The sequence below is a fragment of the Neovison vison genome, chromosome 11 (genome assembly GCF_020171115.1).
Source record: "Neovison vison isolate M4711 chromosome 11, ASM_NN_V1, whole genome shotgun sequence".
Classification (NCBI taxonomy): Eukaryota; Metazoa; Chordata; class Mammalia; order Carnivora; family Mustelidae; genus Neogale; species Neogale vison.
This window is the reverse complement of record NC_058101.1, coordinates 206,281,580-206,303,139: the sequence shown is the minus strand read 5'-3', so window position 1 is coordinate 206,303,139 and position 21,560 is coordinate 206,281,580. Positions and strand designations below refer to the sequence as shown.

The window sequence follows — 21,560 nt, the reverse complement described above, 5'->3', positions numbered from 1 at the left end:
TTTTACTTTTCAGTGTTCCAAGTTTCATTGTTTATGCACCACACCCAGTGCTCCGTGCAATAGTGCCCTCCTTGATACCCACCACCAGGCTCACCCAACGCCCTCAAACCCCTCCCTCCAAAACCCTCAGTTTGTTTCTTCTTCTTCTTCTTTTTTTTTTTTTTAAGATTTTATTTATTTATTTGACAGAGATCACAAGTAGACAGAGAGGCAGGCAGAGAGAGGAAGGGAAGCAGGCTCCCTGCTGAGCAGAGATCCGATGTGGGGCTGAATCCCAGGACCCCAGGATCATGACCTGAGCCGAAGGCAGAGGCTTTAACCCACTGAGTCACCCAGACGCCCCCTTCAGTTTGTTTCTTAGAGATCACAGTTTCTTATGGTTCCTCTGTTTTTGTTATTTTTAAAGATTTATTTATTTGAGAGAGAGCCCGAGTCCACATGCCCATCGGGGGAGGGGCAGAGGGAAAGAATTGCAAGCAGAGGCCTCCTGAGCCTGGAGCCCCACTGGGGCTGAATCTCACAACCCCGAGATCATGCCCTGTGGTGAAATCAAGAGTCTGATGCTTGACCCATGGAGCCCAGGTGCCCCTTGTTTTTAAGTAAACTCTACACCCAGCATGGGGCTCAAACTCATGACCTTGAGATCAAGAATCACACGCTCTACTGACTGAGCCAGCCAGGGGCCCCTGTAATTCAGTGTTTTTTACTATAATTACAGAGTTTTGCAGCCACGAACACAATTTAGAACATTCTTATCACCCAGGAGTGCAACCTTGTACCCTTTACATCACCCTCCATACCCACCAGCCCAGGGTAAAAACTGATCTGCTGTCTCCAGGGATTTGCCTCTTGTGAACATGTCATGCGAGTGGAATCAGACAATGTACAGTCTTTGTGCCTGCCTGCTTTCTCTTAAAATAATGTTTTTGAGATTCTTCTGTGTTGTAGCATGTACCAGAATTTCACTTTCTTAAATTATCAAGTAATATTCCATTGTATGGCTAGATCGCATCTATCCATATCATGTATGATTTGTGAATATTTTTTCCCATTTTTGGGGTTTTTATATGTCCATTGCAGTTTCCTGTGAAGCAAAGGGCTCTGATTTTAATGAGGTCCAGTTTATTTTTTGTTATGTTTTTGATGTTATTTAAGAAACCGTTGACAAATCTGAGATCAGGAAGATTTACTTCTATATTTTCTTTTGAGAACTTTATAGTTTTAACTCTGACAGTTTAGATCTTCAATCCATTTGGAGTTAGTTTCTGTGCATGGCGTGAGGTAGGGGTCTGATTTCATCCTTTTTTGTGTGGTATCTGGTTGTCCCAGCATCATTGTTGAAAAGATGATTCTTTCCCAGTGATTTTTGTCATAATTAACTAGGCGCTTCTGGGTAGTTTAGTGGGGTAAGCGTCTGACTCTTGATTTTGGCTCAGGTCGTGATTTCAGGATTGTGAGCTCTGCTTCAGGCTCTGCACTCAACAGGGACCTGCTTGAGATGTTGCCCCCACCCCCGCCGCCCACCGCCATCTCTGCTTACTCTCCCTCTTTCTCTCTCTTAAAATTAAACAAAACAAAAACAAAAACAAAAACAAACCCAACCATATATTTGAGGATCCCCTCTGGCTTTAGCGTGTATTTCCCTGATGACTTTTACTAAGTGTAAGATCACATGCTTAGTGACTGTCTTTGGTTTGAATCTTTTGCCCACTTCTAAAAGTTGGGTTTTTGTCTTTGTAATATTGATTTATGGGCTGTTTTTGTGCATTATTCGTATCAATATTTTTGGTCAAATACACATACTGTAAATATCTGATCTCAGTCTATGGCTGACTTTTCATTTTCTTTGTTATGTCTTTCAGAACACACCAGTTTTTTATTTTGTTGAGGTGCAGTTTTTCATTTTCTTCTTTTATGCTTTGTGTCTTTGATAATCTGTCTGAATGTCTTGGCTTACTTTGAAATTGTGAATCTTTTCTTCCATTTTCTTCTAGAATTTATGGTTTTGAACTTTATATTTAGGTGTGTGTGCACGTGTGTGTGTGTGTTTAAGATGAGGTCAAAGTGTTTCTTTCTACAGTGAACACCTTTGCTCCTAGAAAATACCTTTGGAGTACTTCCTCTCTGCCAGGCCTGACCGTGACTGTCGTAACTAGACAGGCATATTCACTCCCCTCGTGGAACTTATTTTAATGAAACAAGGTTTGTAAGTGCAGGGTTTGGTGAATCTTCTGAAGGGAACAGGAGGCGCGTAGCCACAGCGCCCGTTTGGCGTTGGTTCCCCTCCGGACACAGTGGCTGGGGAGATCCCTTGCAGTGGGTGACCTGTGAGCTGAGGTGAAGAGGACGTGACGGAACTCGGTGTTCAGAGCCTTGGGGGGCCACTTTTCTGCGGAGTCGGAGGTTGTGGCCTGCGACGGGGTGATGCCAGCGTGTGTGAGGGCCTGCGAGCATCAGTCGTAGGCTCTCTGCGGAGAGGAAGCTTAGAGGCAGGGACAGGTTCCTGCAGGGCCCCGGGAGGGATTTGAATTTTACCGTGTCTTTGTCTCTGTTCTCAGTGTCGGCCCCACCCGTGGGGGCTCTGCTGGTTGAATTCTTGTGGGTAAAGCACAGCACCTGAGTGTAACTAGGCCCAGGCCTGAACGTGCTGTCCTCTCTTAACTGCGTCCTGACTTCATTTTCTGTCTTGGTTTAGGTGCCCTGGCTTTCCCTGTTGTGCCAGCCGGAGCCTTTTGAATCAGAATGCCTAGTTTCCTGTCCCCATCCTGTTATGGAGAGGGCCCCGCACACACAGGAAAGAGAGAAGTCAGCTATTAGTACAAGGCTTGTAGTGAAACAGTGGTCCCTTTCTCACCCCTTCCCCCAGTTCCTGCTCCCCAGGGCTAACACCTCTCCACCTGCCCTCTTGCTGCAGCTCTGGCCTGACCTCTGAATTCCCTTTTTTGTTTAACCATGGCTCTGCTGCAGCCTTGACTTCCCAGTTTCCAGCACTGTCTAGACTTTGTAGTTTGCAGACACCAATTTAGCTCCCCCAGCGCTGCGTTCTGGGGGACCCCACGCATGTACGAGCGCCTGCTCATTGCACCACACTGCCTCTCTCCTGATTCTGTAAATAAAAATCAGCAGCGGATGAGCTAAATCAGCAGTTTTGCTTTACATTGTTATGACTGGGAAAGTCGTTTTAGCTGAATCTGAAAATGCACACAACACGTTTCCTTCTGTGTGAAACTTTGTGCTACCTGAACGCAGCCTGGTATCCTTGAGTCCAGTGCGTCCCCGGTCCAAGTTGTCTGAAATCCGAGCCCATTACCTGCTTTGGTGGCCAGAGTGAGTGGGGTGTAGTGGCCCTGACTGTGGGCACAGTTGGGGGTGCGGTTGCTGCTCCCCAGACCCGTCCTTGCTGCGGCGCCCTGGAGGGGTGAGGAGAGGGGTTCAGCCCCTCGTCCTCCCTCAGCCAGCTTCCGGGCTCGGGTTCCCTTTTCTGTATTTGCTTTTCAGTTCCCTAGACATCTCTTATCTGCTCTTTATTCTGTTCGTCTGTGTCATTTTGTTTTGCTTTATTGTCATTTGAATGGGGTTTGGGGGGTAGGAGAGAAAAACATATGTGCTCAGGCCACCAGCTGTAACAAGAGCTCAACATTCCATTTTTATTTCTAAATGTTGCTCATTCAAGGTTCTCCACCCAGTCCCATGGGTTCGGTGAAACCTGTAGCATCTCCTGCCCCAGTCCCTGACTGGACTCCTTGCCCTCATGACCTGCTCCTGGAAAACATCCCGCAGAGTGGCCTGTCCAGGCTCACCCCAGATACAGCCTTCAGGGTGACCGGTGTGACCCTTTTCTGTCGCTGGTGCCCTCGCTCCAGTGCGCTTGCTGCCGTCCCACCGAGTGGTGTCTGTTTTCCCAGAATTGTCCCGCTGTTGTTGGCTTTGCTGCGCCTTTGTCTGTGCTCGTCTTCCAGATGGAAGACCTGCAGCCTCCGAATCTGCTTCCTCATCAGAGTTGATCTGACGGTCACCTCCCACCTGCAGCTTCTCCCACTCCGACCCCCGAGTATCACTGGTGCTCTCTCTCCAGCTTCTGCCCTACCTTGTTCTCTTATCATAATTATTGTGCTATGGTGGTTTTTTTAATTTTTGCATTTTTTGCAAACTTCTTTCATGGCTGGCTTAATAAAGACAGTTGCACTGTTCCGTTTATGTCTGCAGTGTATCGGGATCTCTCTCTCTCTCTCTCACACACACACACACACACACATGTGCACACATCATTTAGCTTTAACTCCATTGTGTGTTCATGAGAGAGAAATGAAAAAGGCAAAGGAAGCCTTCTTGTGATAGAAAATTTTGACCTCACATGCCCTTGGAAGGGGCTTAGGGACCCTAGGGTCTTCTGACTACACTTTGAGATTCATTATTAGCCTAGTGACAAATAGTATTGTCAGTTTGGTATGTAATCTTCCAGACTTTGCTTAAAATGAGAAATGTTGTTTTATGTACAGTATACAGCATCATGTTCACATTTCTGCAGTTTTGTCTTTTTTCTTAATGTATTTAAGAGTTTTCTGTGTAAATATGGATATATTTGCCCTATTCTTTTTTGCATTATATTCCAATTATATTTTCAACTTTCATTTGCATACTAAATGTTGAACATGACAGGCTTATGAAATACAGTTGGAGATGTGTGTAGGGGCCATATCATAAAAAGACTGAAACAACAGGTGGGTGAAATTATTCTATAAACACAGAGTTGATTGAAGGCTTGTGATGTGGGTTTTGGAGAGATGAATAGAATATTTTAAGCTTAATCTTTCAGTAATAATATAGGATGCCTGGGTGGCTCAGTGGGCTAAAGCCTCTGCCTTCGGCTCGGGTCGTGATCCCCGGGGTCCTGGGATCGAGCCCCACATCAGGTTCTCTGCTCAGCAGGGAGCCTGCTTCCCTCCCTCTCTCTCTGCTTGCCTCTCTGCCTACTTGTGATCTCTCTCTGTCAAATAAATAAATAATATGAATGAAAAGAGTAGGAACTATAGGTAGGAGATCATTTTGAAAACTTGTATTTGTTTAGATTTGAGCGTCTGAATGTTTAGAAGTAGGTCCTGGGATTCCCAAGACAGGCAGGGAAGTGTGACGGGCGGCATAGTGAGAATGGAAATGACAGACTGGTGATAGGCAGACAGTTAAGGTACGCGGGGCATGGCCAGGAGAAGCTGGTGTGGCCCACCCTGCTCACTGGTGAAACACCAGTTTTAGGGGCAAGATAATCTTTCTGGCCGAATTTCTCTAAGGCCCTTCTAGCTCTAGCTTTCTCCTCTTATGTCCTGTTTGCTCTTCTACTGTTGGTTTAACAGCATGTGCGTATACCGTACGTATGCCCCGCACTCATCAGTTTGAAGGCTGTCACAAGCCTAAAGTTGTGTAAAAACTGCTTCCCTTACTGCCTCTTGGTTCTACTCTTAGACTTTAAAAACACTGTAGAGAGACTATTTTGGAAAGTTTATATTGCCCTTTGTGTTTCATTATAAATGTAGTTACTTTGAAAGTCATGCCTGTTAACGTGGCCTTTGCATCTCTTAAATTGCTAACTGGCACACGTGCCGGTGCGGTGCTGTGACTCTGACAGGAACGAGTGCTCATTCTGCTCCGTCCGTTGACTTGCACAGGTGCCGGACAGCCGGGGCACACGTCGATGAAGCGCTCTTCCCTGCGGCGAACACCAGGGAACACCTGCCGAGCCTAATTAAAAAAAAAGTAAGTATGTGATTTTGGCAGTGGCTGTTATGAAATTTATTCGTTCTTTTATTCCTACAAAGTGACACTTTGTGGAATATATTCAGGAGGTATCTTAGGTATTGGAGTTGATGACACTGTTCTCTCCACATGGGGTTTTTAAGGAAGTGATAGACTTTAGTGTACCCTCTGAGTGCTTTGATGTGATTTGTGGGAAGTGGAAGAGCTGTCTGGCCAGTGGAAAACTAAAATTTGCCAAGAGACCAGCAGATGTGCAGGTACACTGCGAACTGCTTCGGAATGTGGTTTGTTACGTCTGTAGCAAAATACCTCTGTTCTACTGGTTAGTTGGAAAAATCTCTAAAGTCTGATGCAGAAATATCCAAGTTATTTATTAAGTAAGTTATTTATTATGGGAAATCCATAGTGCAGACTTAAAGACACTGCTTTCCTTTGAGGTCTAGTTCACATTTGATCCACAACATTTTCACTCTTTTATTATTTAAAAGTTTTAATTGTGATTTCTTTATTTGTGGGAAAATGGTTTTCTACTAAATGGTCAGTGTTGCTCTGTTTTCATGTGAGGGTCCCTGTTGAGGAGATTTGCAGACTTTGTCCAAACAGAGTTAGAAAGACTAGACCCATACATTTCCTGTAGGTTAAGGAAGACATTCCCCTGGGGGGTCGCAGATTTTCTGTAAATGGTGACTCCTTGTATCTCGGACGTTTCCTCTTGGGCAGGCCAGATGGGCAGGGCAGCGATGGACAAACTCAACTCAAGTCTCTGTTCCGATCCCCTTTGATTAGAGGTGAACTAGAGCTTCTTAAGTCCTTACTCTTTCTGATACGCTAAGCAGTGGCTGTGTCTACCCTTTCAGAAGTAAAGGACTTACTTTAAAACCACACTAATAGGGAGTGTATTTCCATTGTAAAACATTGAGTAAACACAGATGAGGCAGATACCTCTCTTAATGTCTTTTTCCTCAAAGTAAGCAATTTTTGGTTTGAGTTGGGTCCTTGAAGATAGGATGGTCTTCAGGACACATACATTACAGACACACGCACACACATACACATGTTTTGTACAAATGAGGTTCTGTGTTACATGAATTGTCTGGGAGATAATGGTTTTCTTCTTCTTCTCGTAATAGTGTGTGTTTGACCTTTCATGACAAGTGTAGGCCTTCACTCAAGTGCAATTGCGAAGCGAACATGACTTCAGACTGATTATTTGGGGCTCTTTGACAAGGTTCTCAGCTTTACTCTCCCTCATTCTTTCCGTTGCCAGTCTGACCTTCTTGTTTGCTGTTCTGAAAGTCACCGAGCGTATTTGCAATTTAGAGCCATTGCATTGCATATCTGTTCCCTCTATCTGGAACACACTTTCCCCAAACTTCATGCATGTTTCCCTTTTTCTACCTTGAGTAGGGCTTTGTGCCAGTTCCTTTCTCAGGGAGACCCCCTCCGACCACCCTGTGTACAGCAGTGGTTCCTTCTCACTGTGCTAGCTGTCCTGCTCCCATTCGTCTGCTGCTTTCCTTTCTAGCTGCGGGACTTACTCCTTTCTGCGTACTGTAACGATGGCGGCAGTTAGCTAGGGTTGTTGCTAATGAAGATTCACGGGAGCCTAAAGGATAATGCTTGAGAGTCTGGGGAGCACCCTGGGACCAGGGAGTCGTAGGGGAGACTCTTGGGTTGTGCTGGTCATGTACCCCTGATGCCAGCACATTACCTCCCCCAACAGCAGAGCCCTCCCACTGGGAGTTGACCAGCTCTGGGAGTACAAATGCCCCCAAGTGCTCTGGCCTTGCGGTTACAAAGCAACATTGTGCAGTAGGACATTGCATGCTGTGCTTGTACTTTGGGGAAAACAGTTCAGGCCAATTCCAGGCCTGCTGGAATTAACCCTCCTGACACACATAGCCTCTATTTTACTTACTAATGATGTTAATTTTCTGTCATTCTTTAATAGAGATAAGCTTCTGATATCAAGAATCTTCCTTTCTCCAAGACCAGTGCCTGACACATACATTTCTGTTAAATAATAAATGAGAGCGAGATGCTCAGTCAGGAACACAAGAATGGGCGTGGGAAGGTTAACCCAAGACTTTCTTTGGATGTTAGCCTGGGGCCGCATCCTGTTTGTCACACCTTGATTGTGTAGTTTGAGTTTTGGGGGTTTACTAGCAGAATAGAATTACGGTGATTTTAAAGACAAAGCAGGATTCAATCTTGTTTCTTTCTTTGGTAGTTAGAAGATAATTGCTTTTGTACTCTGTTACTATGTTATGATTTTGGGGGAGGGGGAAAGAGGAGAGATAATGTAAGGGTAACAAAAATAAAGAAAACGACTAAACGAAAGAACCTTCCTGGAAACTAAGATTGCTGGCATCCTGGAAATGCCTCAGAAAATGAAGCTCCTTGGTATATGGTCTTGTTCGTATCTAGTCTTCCAGTTCTGCAGCCTGGAAAGAGACACTGCCATTCCGCATGCAGCGCGAGGAATGCCTCTGTCCTCAGGTTTTCCTTGCAGTATCGTAACAGGTGTTAGAAGCGTCGGGAACAGGTTGTCTTGTTACACAGCTGCTGGTCAGTAGCATTCATTTTCATGTCCTTTCTGCACAGCGGAAGTGTATGCAGCCCAAAGATTTTATTCCTAAAACACCGGAACATGATAAAAGGCTTCAGAAGAAATTTGAAAAAATGGCTACAGAGCTACAAAGGCAGAAGAGAAGTCTGGGTGAGTCCAGAAGTCGTGCTCTGTCCCGTGCACCTGTTCCAGCTCCTGACGCCCGTGGCGCCCGGCAGACCCCGCTGCAGCCTGCAGGAGACGGACCGTGCTGCCGGGGGCCACGGTGGGAGCTCGTGGGTGCAAGTCTCCGTCACCGTCCACCTCGATGAAACTCTTTACTTTCAGGAATGATTATGGAAAAAACAGATTTTGACTAAGCCCTATTGGACTAAATCCCTCTTCATTTCTTTGTTATTTTGAGTCTCACTTGTGTTTTTACCTAATGCTTGGTCTTATTGTTTGTTACCTCGAATAGGGAGCTGTTAGAGAACATATTCTTTCTTTATTTCACCATAAATATAATTTTTAACTTTGAATTACTCCTTAGTAAAGCTAAAAAATAAAATGAAGAAACACGTTTCATTGTCTTTGGGCTTTCATAATACCTATTTACAAATTAACCCATAGTTGTATTTTTGCTCTTTTTTTTTAAATTTTTAAAAAAATTTTTTTAAAGATTTTATTTATTTATTTGAGAGAGAGACAGTGAGAGAGAGCATGAGCGAGGAGAAGGTCAGAGGGAGAAGCAGACTCCCCATGGAGCTGGGAGCCTGATGCGGGACTCAATCCCGGGGTTCCGGGATCATGACCTGAGCCGAAGGCAGCCATCCAACCAACTGAGCCACCCAGGCGTCCCTATATTTTTGCTCTTTTAAAGGCATATTTTCTTTTAACTTTGGCTGCCTTTTGTTTGCTTTATTTGCCTTCAGCAGTTTGAATTTTATGTTCATTGGGCCAGTTTTCTTTTTAAATATTCTATTCGGAGTTCACAGAGGTCCTTGAAATCTTTGTTCCCATCTGTGTGTCAGTCTGTGTATTGTCTGTTGACCTGACCTTATTTTACAGTTCACTAATACAGTCTTCTGCCATGTCTAATCTGCTATAATCCATCTGTTCAGTTCACAATTTTGGTTATTTTATTTTGCATTTCTAGGGTTTCTGATTTTTTTTATAGGTTCTGTTATTCTGATTAAATCACTTACATTTTTCTTTTCATCTTTCTTTGCTTCTATCTGCAGTATCTAGAATGCCCGTGGTTTTTTTGTTTTGTTTTGTTTTGTTTTTGCCTCTGTTGTTTTGTATGATGTTTTTTTCTTTTGTTTTTTTGTCATAAATGTCCTGTCTCTTAGTAGGAATGACGGTTTGCTTCTGTAATTGAAGGCAAGTCATTAGTTATAAAATATGTTTGAAGCTCTAGGCAACATTATTTTCTTAGACAAAAAGTTTCCAGGTTCTCCTACTAAGAAGGTGGAGTGGGGCCTTGTTGGCTTTATCTGGACTGATTCGAATAGGAGATTCACTGACTTTCTGTAAGGCTTGATAGACTTTTGATTTGACATTGATACCAGAGTGTGGCCATCTAGACTGTTCTTTTAAAAAAAAAAAATTACATTATGTTAGTCTCCATATACATCATTAGTTTTTGATGTAGTGTTCCATGATTCATTATTGTGTGTAACACCCAATTCTCCATGCAATATGTGCAAAATTTTTGTTTATTTATTTGACAGAGAGAGAGAGAGAGCAGGAGCGGGGCAAAGGGAGAGGGAGAAGCAGGCTCCCTGCTGAGCGGGGAGCCCAACATGGAGCTCCATCCCAGGACCCTGAGATCGTGAGCTGAAGTGAGGTGCTCAATGCACTGAGCCACCCAGGTGCCCCCATCTAGACCTTTCCACTGAGAGCCTGGCGTGATAACTAGGATCCCTTCCGCTGACGGGTCCTGATCTCCCATTTTCATCTCCTGGTGAAAATAACACCACAGAGAACTTTCTACCATTTTACAGAAGAATTCAGTTTAACTTTTAGTATCCTGCCATTTGTAGCTTCAGATTGGGCAACTCTTCTGAAGATAAAATCACATGCATGCAAGGAACAGTTTTCTACAACACCCTGCCTAGTGAGTTTTGGTGCCACAGAGCCTTTGGTTTTCTGTTTAGTTTGTTGATACTGATAAACACTTAGCTTGTCTGTCTGTTTCTCAGCAACTGCTCTCTGCCTGGTCAGAGACGGGACCTTCAGCCTCTTGCCCCAGGTGCTTTAATGATCAGTCCTCCTGGGGGTAAAAACATCCACTCCTTGTCAGCAGGCTTCTCAGTGCTCCTCCTCTCCAGAATCTTGACTCCTCTGGTCCTGGTCTCTTTAGTAGTTCCCTGATGCTTTTATGTAGACATTATTTGTATTTTATATAGATTCTGTATTTTCTTTTTCTCTGTGTAGGCATTAGTTGGCTTCAAGATACTTTGTTTCTTTGTCTTGAATTACTTGTAAAACCTTAAATCACTTGAACAGTGGCACAATCACTTGTTTATGGTTGTGTTTTGCACAAGGCTGTGAATCACATAGTGGACTTGGGAGATCAGTTAGCTACACATTTCAGGTCTAGGTAGCAACAGGCTGCTTCTCTAGAATAAAAAATTAGGGAAATTTTTGTCCTTATGTGTTTAATCATAGTCATTTCTATTCTTTTTTTGTTTGAAATATAATTGGCCTAACATATTAGTTTCAGTGGATGCTGTAATGATTTGCCGTTTGTGTGTTGTGAAATGGTCATAAGTCCAGTTAACATCATACGTATCATGGACAAAAATTTTTTTCTCATGATGGAACTTTTAAGACCCAGTTTCCAGGCTACTTTGAAATGTGTAGTACAGTGTTACTAGCTGTAGGCACCATCCGTACATGACATCTCCTGACTCACTCATTTATAACTGGGAGTTCGTACTTCTGTAACCCCTTCAACCATTTTACTCATCCCCCACTCCGGGGTCTCTCATGGCCACCAGTCTGTTCTTTCTCCCCATGAGCTTGGTTGTTTTAGTTTTTGTTCTCTGATTTTGTTTATAGATTCCACATACAGGTGACATCATGTAGTATTTACCTTTTACTGACTTATTTCACTCAGTGTAATGTGCTCACAGTCTATCTGTGCTGTCACTAATGGCAAGGTTTTGTTCTTTTTTTATGGCTGGATAGTATTCCTCTAAGTGTGTGTGTGTATGTGTGTGTGCACATGCACACATCACATTTTCTTTATTCATCTGTAGATGGACATGCAGGTTGTTTCTGTGTCTTGGTGATTGATTGTAAATAATGTTGCAGTGAACAGGAGAGGGTCAGATATCTCTTTGCATCAGTATTTTCCTTTTTTTCTTCTGTAGTGTTTTCATTTCCTTCAGGTAAATAAATACCCAAAACTGGGATTACTGGCTCTAATGGAAAGTTCGATCTTTAATTTTTTTGAGAAACCTCCGTAGAGTTTTCTACAGTAGTCGCGCCAATCTACATTCTCACAGCGGTACCCAGCAGTCCCTTTTCTGTGCTTCCTTGCCAACACTTGTTATTTCTGGTCTTTTTTTTTTTTAACACTTTATTTATTTATTTGACAGACAGAGATCACAAGTAGGCAGAGAGGCAGGCAGAGAGAGAGGGGGAAGCAGGCTCCCCGCTGAGCAGAGAGCCTGATGTGGGGCTCGATCCCAGGACCCTGAGATCATGACCTGAGCCGAAGGCAGAAGCTTAACCCACTGAGCCACCCAGGTGCCCCTATTTCTGGTCTTTTTGATAATAATCATTCTAGTGTACTGTTGGAATCTCATTGTAGTTTTGATGTGCATTTCCCTCGTGGTGAGTGGTGCTGACTCTTTTTTATGTACCTGTTGGCTATTTGTATGTCTTTTTTGGAAAAATGTCTTGTTTAGATCCTCTGCCCATTTTTAAAATTGGATTTTTTTTGGCTAGATGTACTCTTTTAATTTTTAAAAATACTTTAGAAGATTATGAAACTCTAAAGTACCATATGGGTTTTTGTATTTCTCTTTTTTGCCTTTTTCACTACCTAAATTCAGTGTTTCAGCCCAATCCCAGCACATCATTGGTACATGGAAGCAATTTCGGTAACTTTAAAATGCATAGCCTAGAAATAAGAAGCACTCATTCCTCCACTTTTTATTGTAGTGTCTCTTGCCATGTCACGAATCCTCTGCTCTGTATTTTGAAACTTCTCATGCAGAATTATCAAGTTTTATTTTAAATCTGTCAGGGTAATGCAACAAAATTGACAACATTTCGCTTGTATAGGTAGTGCTGCCAGATAACTTCCAAAAAACATTGCCTTTATCCTTTGTTTTTGTGCTGAGTCATCCCAGTGCCTGATAATCAGGACTCTTTCTCTTGGTGCCATGCTGGTCCCTCCCTAACAGCCTCGCATTAACTGGTCTTCTTGCTGCTCCGGCCAGACACATGGAGTAGCTCTTGACCTTTCTGCCTGATGCCAGTTACACACCACGATCCTTACCCTTGCTTCTGAATGATTGCTCGGATCCTCCACTGATTTTCTCTAAGCATCAATCCATGGGAACCCTCCTAGCGGCTCTGTGACTGGGCCCTAGAGGCGCTGTGTACTTAACCATCCGTCAGCTTACTTGAGTCAAGGGTGTAAACGACAAGTCAGGTGCACACCCCATCCAGGGCTTCCCCTTCCTCACATCATCGTAAGGAAAAGCATTTCAGATGAAACCATATGTTTCACGTGCCCTCCAGCGCCGCATGCCCTCTGTGGTCTGGTATCCCCTCCAGCCTCAGGTCAGCCTTGTACCACTCTCCTGTCAGCTTTATACTCTTGCTTTTTGGGCCTTCCTACACCAGTAATGGTGTATTTAAAAAGATTTGGCAAAATGGTACTGAAAAATTTTTTTATCTTTTTGGATTAAATTTATATCTTAGTAAAAATTGCTTTTTAAGTACTGCAAATATAAGGTATTACAGGTAAAACTGACTTATCTGCATATTGGCAGACGTGTAGTTCGAGTTGTTCAGGCTTAAGAGTTGCAAAGGAGAAGATATTGAATAATTCTTGGTCTTTTTATTGGTGGGTGAGGGGAGGTGGTCAGAGCCCTGACGTTCTCCTTGAGCAAATGCGAGGTATGGACTCTAGAAACACATAGCTGTGCACCCACATCCAGTTTAGCCCTCATTTCACGGCTGATGGACTCCTGACCCCAAAGTTGATGTGTATGTCTTTTGAGGGTCAGAGAGGGTTGGCTAGTGGTAGTGGTTTCTAAGACCCAGAGTAAACACTACTGTTAGAGGCAGAACTGTTTCTGCGCCCATCTTAGATTCCTAGCTGGGGCTTTGTTATAAAAAGACAGATTAATGGGAGAAGAGCGTAAGTTTTTTTGTGACATGCAGGCTCTCATAGGAGATAAAATCCCAAAGAAGTAGAACCTTAGTGCTTATGTTGAACAGGAGAGGCAGTTGTGGAAAAGTAAGACATAAGGGGAACCAAAGTAGGGCGGGCATTCCTTTAACAAGATCTGTTTTACAGAATTCTCTTGGCACAAGCTCCCCATCTCTGGTGATAATATGGAGGGGTGCCTCTTTCAAAGGGGAGTTGTACTTCCTGCCTTTAGGAAGAAGCTTGGGGTAGGGGTAGGGGGGGCGTCCTGATACCTTTCTTTCACCTTCTGTGATTTAAGGCATTTTGCTCAAAATAATCCTTATGCCAAAGTGGCATGTTTGGGGTGATACATTCTGCCCCTCTTTGTCAAGCGTTTAGGAACCAGATTGCGTTCTAGCTTTACCTTCTCACTGGTTGTATGATCCTGTTAAGTAAACAAGTTACTTAACTTTGGTGTGTTGGTTTCTTCATCTTTACATGGGGAGACGGATAAGCCGATGCACTGGGTTAGGGAAAGGTTGAATGAAGTGGTGCACATAGTGTGCTGGGGATTATTAGCACAGTGCGCGGCGCGTGGACATTTCTCAGCAAACGTTGGCCAACAGTTTCCGCACCAGTGTTACTGCTTGTGGGGGTGGCGGGGTGAAGATAAGACGGTTGGCAGTAGTAGGTGATGTTGTTGCAGGGGACAGAGAAGACTGGGGGGGTGGATGCGGAGGGGGTGTTCCTCAAAAGAAATCATGTTGTTATATTAAAACTTCTGGCCTTTTTTTTTTAGCTAAATAAATTTTTGTTTATTTTCAGATAATGATGTACCTGTTCTCTTATTTGAATCTAATGGCTCATTGATGTATAGTCCCACCATTAAAATGTGCAGCGGTCAGCATAGTGCAATGCAAAGGCGATTACAGGAGATGAAGGAGAAAAGGGAGAACCTCTCCCCTACATGTAAGTGCTCACGTTTTATCAAGTGAAAATGAGGCAGATTGCTTGGTCAGTAAATTGTGGTGGAAAGGTTTTTTTCTCTTTGCATATTTTTGTCTTAACAAATCAACAGATTAACAGATTTTTGTCTACATCTGGGTACACTTCGTTAATATTTTCTTCCAGAAAATCTTATGTGTCACTGAGATTTTTAAAGCCTATATTCAGTTTATAGTTTTAAAACATATATTTTAAGCACATATTGGGTACATAGTTTTTGTATGTATAGGTTGAGAATCCCATTTTTTTTAATAGCCCCTTTGTAATTTTTAGTACCTTTGGGATGTTTTCTTTTCCTTTCTCTTTTTTTTTTTTTTTGATTTTATTTATTTGACAGAGATCACAAGTAGGCAGAGAGGCAGGCAGAGAGAGATAGAGGAGGAAGCAGGCTCCCCGCTGAGCAGAGAGCCTGATGCAGGGCTCGATCCCAGGACCCTGAGATCATGACATGAGCTGAAGGCAGAGGCTTTTTAACCCACTGAGCCACCCAGGCACCCCTGGGATGTTTTCTTTTTTAAAAAAACAAATTAGGCTCTTCTTTTGAGGGAATCTACATTAGACTAAGTATCTCATGCATTGGTTTTTGTTTTTCTTTTTTTCTATTATCTTAAAAAATTTTTTTGAAAGATTTTATTTAAGAGAGAGAGAGAGAGTGAGCAAGCATGAGTGGGGTGGGAGGCTGAGGAGCCGAGAGAGAAGCAGATGTCCTGCTGAGCCGAGTCTGACCTGGGGCTTGATCCCAGGACCCTGAGATCGTGATCGGAGCTGAGACCCAGTGTCAGGTCCTCAAAAGCTCTTCTAACCTTAATTATCCTCTGATTTAATCCTTTTTATAACCTGATATGTGTAGATTATTTTTTATGAATCTCATCATCTGTAATAGATTTGAGTATGTTTTTTGTGCTTACTGTTTTATAGTAGTTCTGGGATATGAAGTAGCAGGTATAGATATGTGTGTGGAAAACCAGGCTTACCGTGGGCTTCATCTACTAATGTGTCAGAGTTGTGTCTGATGAAGTGTGCGATTATGTTTTCAGCTTCTCAGATGCTTGAAAAGTCCCTTGATAACCGAGCCAGCTCCCCAGGTGAAGCTCCTTGGAACATTTCACATGATACATTGTGCTCAGGTAGAACTTTTTTCTTTTTTGTGGTATATTTAAACTGTGAGAATATGGTGAATTTCTTATTTGGAGTTTCTTCTGATATCAAGAACAGTTGGTTAAAAACTAGAATTCATGAAATTAGATATTAAAATAAAAAATAGATTTTGTAATACAATTAGGGCATGAGAAATGGCATGATTTAAACCTCCTTTTTGGCCCCTGTAGTTTTTCTCCTAGGCATTTGCTTTCTTGGCACAGACTCAATTGCTCATTTGAAAAAACAAAAATCATGTTCTGTGTACTAAATTGCATGCTGTAGACTGCATTACTGAGAACAGTGAGAGCTGCTTCTTTCACACCATGGGCAAAGACACTGCGGAACACGAGACTGAGGAGGGTCAGTGAGGTGTGTAGAGATGAGGAAGAGAACTGGCGGGGTCACTGCCTAGAAGCAGAGCACTGGAAAGAATAAAATTAGGGCTTTATATTATATATACATTTTAAGTTGGGAGCCCTAGTTTCAGTTCGAGTGATATTTTTTCCTGCTTATATAGCTTTCCTTTGAGTACATTTGAGAAATGTGCTACGACCACTCAGTTTCACCTGTAGAAGGGCCCACAAAGGTAGCATAGATCTGAAAGCCACAGCCGTGACAGATGACAAACGGTGGGAAAGTGTCAGGAGTTTAAATCGCAGCTTCCTGTTCAAGTGTGGCTTATTCTTTTTTTTTTTTTTTTAAAGATTTTATTTATTTATGTATTTGACAGAGAGAGATCACAAGTAGGCAGAGAGGCAGGCAGAGAGAGTGGAGGAAGCAGGCTCCCCGCTGAGCAGAGAGCCCGATGTGGGGCTCGATCTCAGGGCCCCGAGATCATGACCAGAGCCGGAGGCAGAGGCTTTAACCCACTGAGCCACCCAGGCGCCCCCAGTGTGGCTTATTCTTAACAATCTCTTTGTTGTGTATTGGAAATTATTTACTCATCTGTCTTAAATAATCTCCGTCTTTTTATTTTTTACTTGAAGCACCTATTTTATGTAAGTTTGACACGAGCGGTAGTAACTACACATTTCATTTTTCCCATCTTGGGCACTGGTCTTTGTGCCTTATGTGCTGTGCCTCATTTAATTCTCTCACTACCATTGTCACCCCCATTGTGTCCATGAGAAAACTAGGCCAGAGAGGTGAAACAGCTTGCAAAAGTTGATGTTGTTTGTGAGTGGCCAGCCCGGGAATCAAAATTAGGCGGTCTGACCTCGGAATTGATGCTGCATGACATGCACACTTGCTTGCCAGCTTGTTGAAAAGTGTGCTAGACTTAAGCCGCTGCTTACGCTAAACGTGTCTTGTATTTCTAGTGCCTCACTTGACACGTTCCATGACTTGGTGTGGGGTCATTGCCGCTCCCACCAGGGGCTTCCCTCTGCTCCCTGCTGGTTACCTCTGTTCTTCTTTAGAAGGAGAGTCTGTAGTGGTTTTGGGTTAGAGGCCTCAGATTCCAGAAAATAGTGCCTGTGCGCTGGGACCATCTAGCCTGAGAGGGACAGATAGGAATACTAATAATACTAGGACACGTGCTTTTGGGAACTTGAGGCAGAGTTCTGCATAACAGAAGAGGATGTGTGTAGCTAGACCTGGTGAAGTGGGAAGATTTGGAGAGTTTTGACATCCGAGGTGGGTTTTGAGTAGAACGGATCCAGATTAAAGTGCGGAGTGAAGGCAAGGCCTGGAGGTAGAGAAGTGTGTGTAGCTTTCCGGAGATGGGTGGCAGCCCAGCAGTATTCTCAAGAAATACATAAAATGTGGGAAGTCCGAACCTGAAGGTCTCCCAGATGGTTCGCTTTTGAGTATAAATGCGGTGTGAGGACCTGCATGAAGAATAGGGGAATCAGGTGGGCTAGGACTTGTGGAAGGCTAGAACTTGACGTAGTTGGTAGCATTAGTTCTTTCCTTTTAGAATTATTGACCTCCTGAGAATATAGTGACAGAGTGTGGATGCTCTTCCTGGAAGAGAGCGCGCATGTGTATGAACATGTGCTCAGAAGGTGAGCTCCCCACTGCCCCCATGCTCTCCCCTCGGTGCCGGCTTCCTTAGTGAGAAATGCTGGCCTGACAGGTGTCCTCAGGTGGAAATGAGAGGAACCAGGATGCAGTCGGTGCTCTTTTTAACCAAAAGCTGTGTTTAAGAAGTATGGTTTTAGCAGTTAACCGGAAGTTACTTATATAATAATTGAAACCATTTAAAAAGTTAATTCTTCATTAATACTTTCCAGATGAATCCTTTGCTGGTGACCTGAACTCATCTTTTGACGATCTTTGTGGAAAGGCGAGATGTGGAAGTCAGGAAGAGACACTGGGAGGAATTGTGGATGAAATTGAAAGTGTGTGTGTTTCTTCGCCTGCACTGAAGACAAGGAGCATCCATTCTGCAGCATCTCGTGGTTACCTCCCTCCGTTAACGTCTCAGAAGCCCATGGGTAGCCCTTCCAAAGAAGAGATTCGTGGGCTAGGAGATCCCGCGGGTGAGGTGGTCACCCCCGCCAAGCAGCACTCCGAGGGAGCGGCCGGAATGGTGTTTGACGAGAAATGCAGCTCGTCTCCTATGTTATCTGCAACCAAATGCCGTCCTTCGGGACATTCACGATCTGAGAGCTCCTCAGCCAAGAGAAAAAGAAGGTCGGAGAGCTCGGGGGCGCCCCCCAAAGAAAGACTGAAGAAGAAGAGGTGCGGTGGGCGGCCTGGCAGGCCGCGGGTGTGGCTGTGGACGTCGGAGCAGCCCCTGCCGCTCCCGGCTGGGCCCGCTGGCGAGACTGCGGGCTGCGGCGTGTCCTCCTACGACGATTACTTCTCACCGGATAACCTCAGGGAAAGGAGTTCGGAGGCTCTTCTTCCCGGCTGTCAGCCGTCTGCAGGCCTGGCTCAGTTGAGCCGCAGCGGTGGTCTTTCCCAGACGGAGAGAAGAAACCTACTGCACATGGCTGACTTCTCCTGCGTTGGTAGAAGTCCCAGGTCGGTCGACATGACCGACGTAACAGCAAAAATGAGCTCCAGTCTCGAGAAACCGCCACAAGACGCAGCAGACACGACGTGGGCTTGCCTGACCTCGGAGGGAACGTGCGCCGCCGAAGGGACCCCAGGCCCTTGCCAACAGGCCGGCGCCCAGGGAAGAGCAGGCCCGCACGCAGGTGGGAGACGCCGCTCTCACGGGGCTGGTGAGCCCGCCGTGCCGCAGGGGCGTGGAGGGGAGGGACGTGATGGCGATTTCACTCCTCTGGAAGGGAGCAGCGTAGAAATGGGAGAATTGCTGGATGTGAGAAGCGGACGGAAAGAGGATAGCACTTCTCGAATGTGGAACTCCTCTGGCGGAGAAATGCAGCGCGACCATGAGCTTGATTCAGTGGCTGATTGTACTGAGGACAAAGCTACAGAAGGAGGGGAACAGCCGTCCAGTGCATGCGATGGAAGTATGTGAACCTCCTTTACAAGTTCCTTTGTTGCAGGAATATGCGCTGCTGCGTCCCTTTTGGAATATCATTACCACCTTCCCATAATTAAAATAGTTCCGATTTCCCTTTTTTTAATTTTAAAGAATGTGTGTGTGATACTTTCCGTTGATGCATTCTGTAGGGATAGGTGGCTTACCGCTCTGGAATTTCTAAGTGCTTGGGTCAAACCTGCTGTTAAGAATGCATCTCCCAAGCCTTTCCACGTAGGTACGGAGAGAAGTGATGCCTATCGGGAAGAGTCGACTGGAGCGGACACGTCCTTGTCTCTGGGGCCTCTTAGATAGCGTGACCTCGTGCACGGAGGCGTTCTGCTAGAGGGCTCCAGGCGGTTTCTTTTAGAAGGGAGATGAAGGCAGTGTAGGCATTGATTCCACCAAGAAAAGAGAATGTACAAAACAGTAAATGTGGAAATACAGTATCAGTATTTATTTTGAAGAAACTTTGGGCAGTGTTACTTATTTAAAAAAAAAAAAAATCTTTGCTCAGGATAAGAAGTTCATTATAACAGGCCTTGTTTGGCTTCTAATTATTTTGCTTTAAGCTTATCACTTAAATAGATTTTCTCCTGTGTGTAATTTGTGACCATCATAGTGAATTCTGTAATTGTAGTAATTGTATCAAAAGTAGCAACAGTAGAAAACATTTCACACTCTCTGATTACAAGCACAAAAAAAATGTCAGCAGTCAAAAGTGATGAAATCTTGAACTTGAGCCATCTTTACCCAAAGATTGGGTTAAAATTTTCACAAGATCCACTTTATTCTTCGCTATTTGTCTGTTCTCGCCATGATTATGGTTAAAAGTTATGGGTGTGGAAATAATCTGTGATGTGTATCTTTTCCTTGGGTACGAATTCCCTAAAATAGTCTCACAAAAGAATTAATTTTGTATGTTTTTAACCTTATTTTTTATATCTTAGCTTTCTGAAAATATATAAAATTTGACAAACTATATTTTATGTACGGTTAGGCTTAGTATGTATTTTCAAAATATTTATTTTAAAATCATGTTGACTCTTAAGATTAATATAAATCAGTAGATACATAGAATTGTTTTGGTAGTTAAGAATATCCTGTTCTTAAAGCTTACATTCTCTTTTTTTCAGTTTTTATCTTGTTTATTTTTAAAGCCTCTGAATAATATTTAATGGTGTATAAATATAAATTGAGAAAAGTCTGGTTTTAGACAGTGTGGTGCACCCTGTAACCCCAGTGCTGTTAAGAAAGAGTGCAGCTCTCCGTGGAAGCAGGATGTTCCAGGACTCGGCCCCATGTCCATGGGTCCCCGGGGTCTGGGGCACGTGGAGGACCATGAGGGGCTGGCACTGGGCCTTCTGGGAGACTTCTGATTTCTGCATCACATGGTGGGGCTATCAGGCGGTGGGGTGCAGCTCAGGCCCTGCAGGCACTAAATTTTACTCAGAGATGGAACAGCCATTCTGTGTGGTCTAAAATACAAAGATATCTTTTAGAGTTGCCTTGTTTTATGTCATTCCACAGAGACAGAAGATCATTGCATTTTAGGGCAGGAGAGACCTATTGTCTAGCCTAAATCGGATGCCTTTGTTTTAGCGTGATAAAATCAAGCCCCCCTGGTGTTCCAAATTGTCTCCGATCAGCCCAGCTGGTACCCCACCTCTGTCTGGTAGTCCACCACCGATAGAGGCGTAGCGCCGGCAGCTTCCTTTAGACAATCCGGATGTGCTGGAGTTGGGGAGCGGTAAAAGGACCCTGTACATCAAGCGATACCTCCAGATCTTCTGTGGGGAAATAAAAGTCCTTTCTCAGTTTCTGTTTTCAGCCCTGTTTCAGTTCAACTTGTCCTCATCGCACTTGTCGCTCTGAGGTGGGTAGGAAGCAGTTAAGGTCACAAGAACGAGTTACAGAGATTCACTAATAATAGAACAGGAGTAGAGGGAGAAACTCAATTTTTAAAAAAAAAAAATCTCTGAAATCAAATTAACCAGTAATTTTTTTCTTTTTAAACTCTCATTTTATAAACAATATGCAAATCCATGCTCACTAACAGAAGTCGCCAAAGAGAAGAAATTTTCCCGTCCTCCTGCTCGATTAGCTCCTGTTGAACCCCTGGCACGTGTTGTGTCCCGGGCACCTGTTGGGCTTGCAGGGAGATGGCAGAGGAGGGACCAGGTGTGTCCCTCACAGATGTCACGCCTAGTGAGGAAGGCACAGTAGATGAAGGTGACTGTGACCGTCAATTCATGAGCCGTGTGACACACAGAACCACAGCTATGCAGGCAGTTAGCGGGAGT

General features: G+C 44.0%; 1 protein-coding gene across 5 annotated transcripts in view; it reads left to right on the top strand.

The window, feature by feature from the left end:
• The window catches only part of MCPH1 (microcephalin 1), a 246,924-nt gene that overhangs the window by 26,493 nt on the left and 198,871 nt on the right, over positions 1 to 21,560 (top strand). For all 5 annotated transcript variants that reach the window (XM_044225719.1, XM_044225717.1, XM_044225716.1 and 2 more), the window contains exons 4-8: positions 5,664 to 5,751; positions 8,356 to 8,470; positions 14,502 to 14,645; positions 15,719 to 15,808; positions 18,056 to 19,246. In XM_044225719.1, the coding sequence (XP_044081654.1) occupies positions 5,664 to 5,751; positions 8,356 to 8,470; positions 14,502 to 14,645; positions 15,719 to 15,808; positions 18,056 to 19,246 (1,628 nt within the window). The remainder of the gene's footprint in view (positions 1 to 5,663; positions 5,752 to 8,355; positions 8,471 to 14,501; positions 14,646 to 15,718; positions 15,809 to 18,055; positions 19,247 to 21,560) is intronic.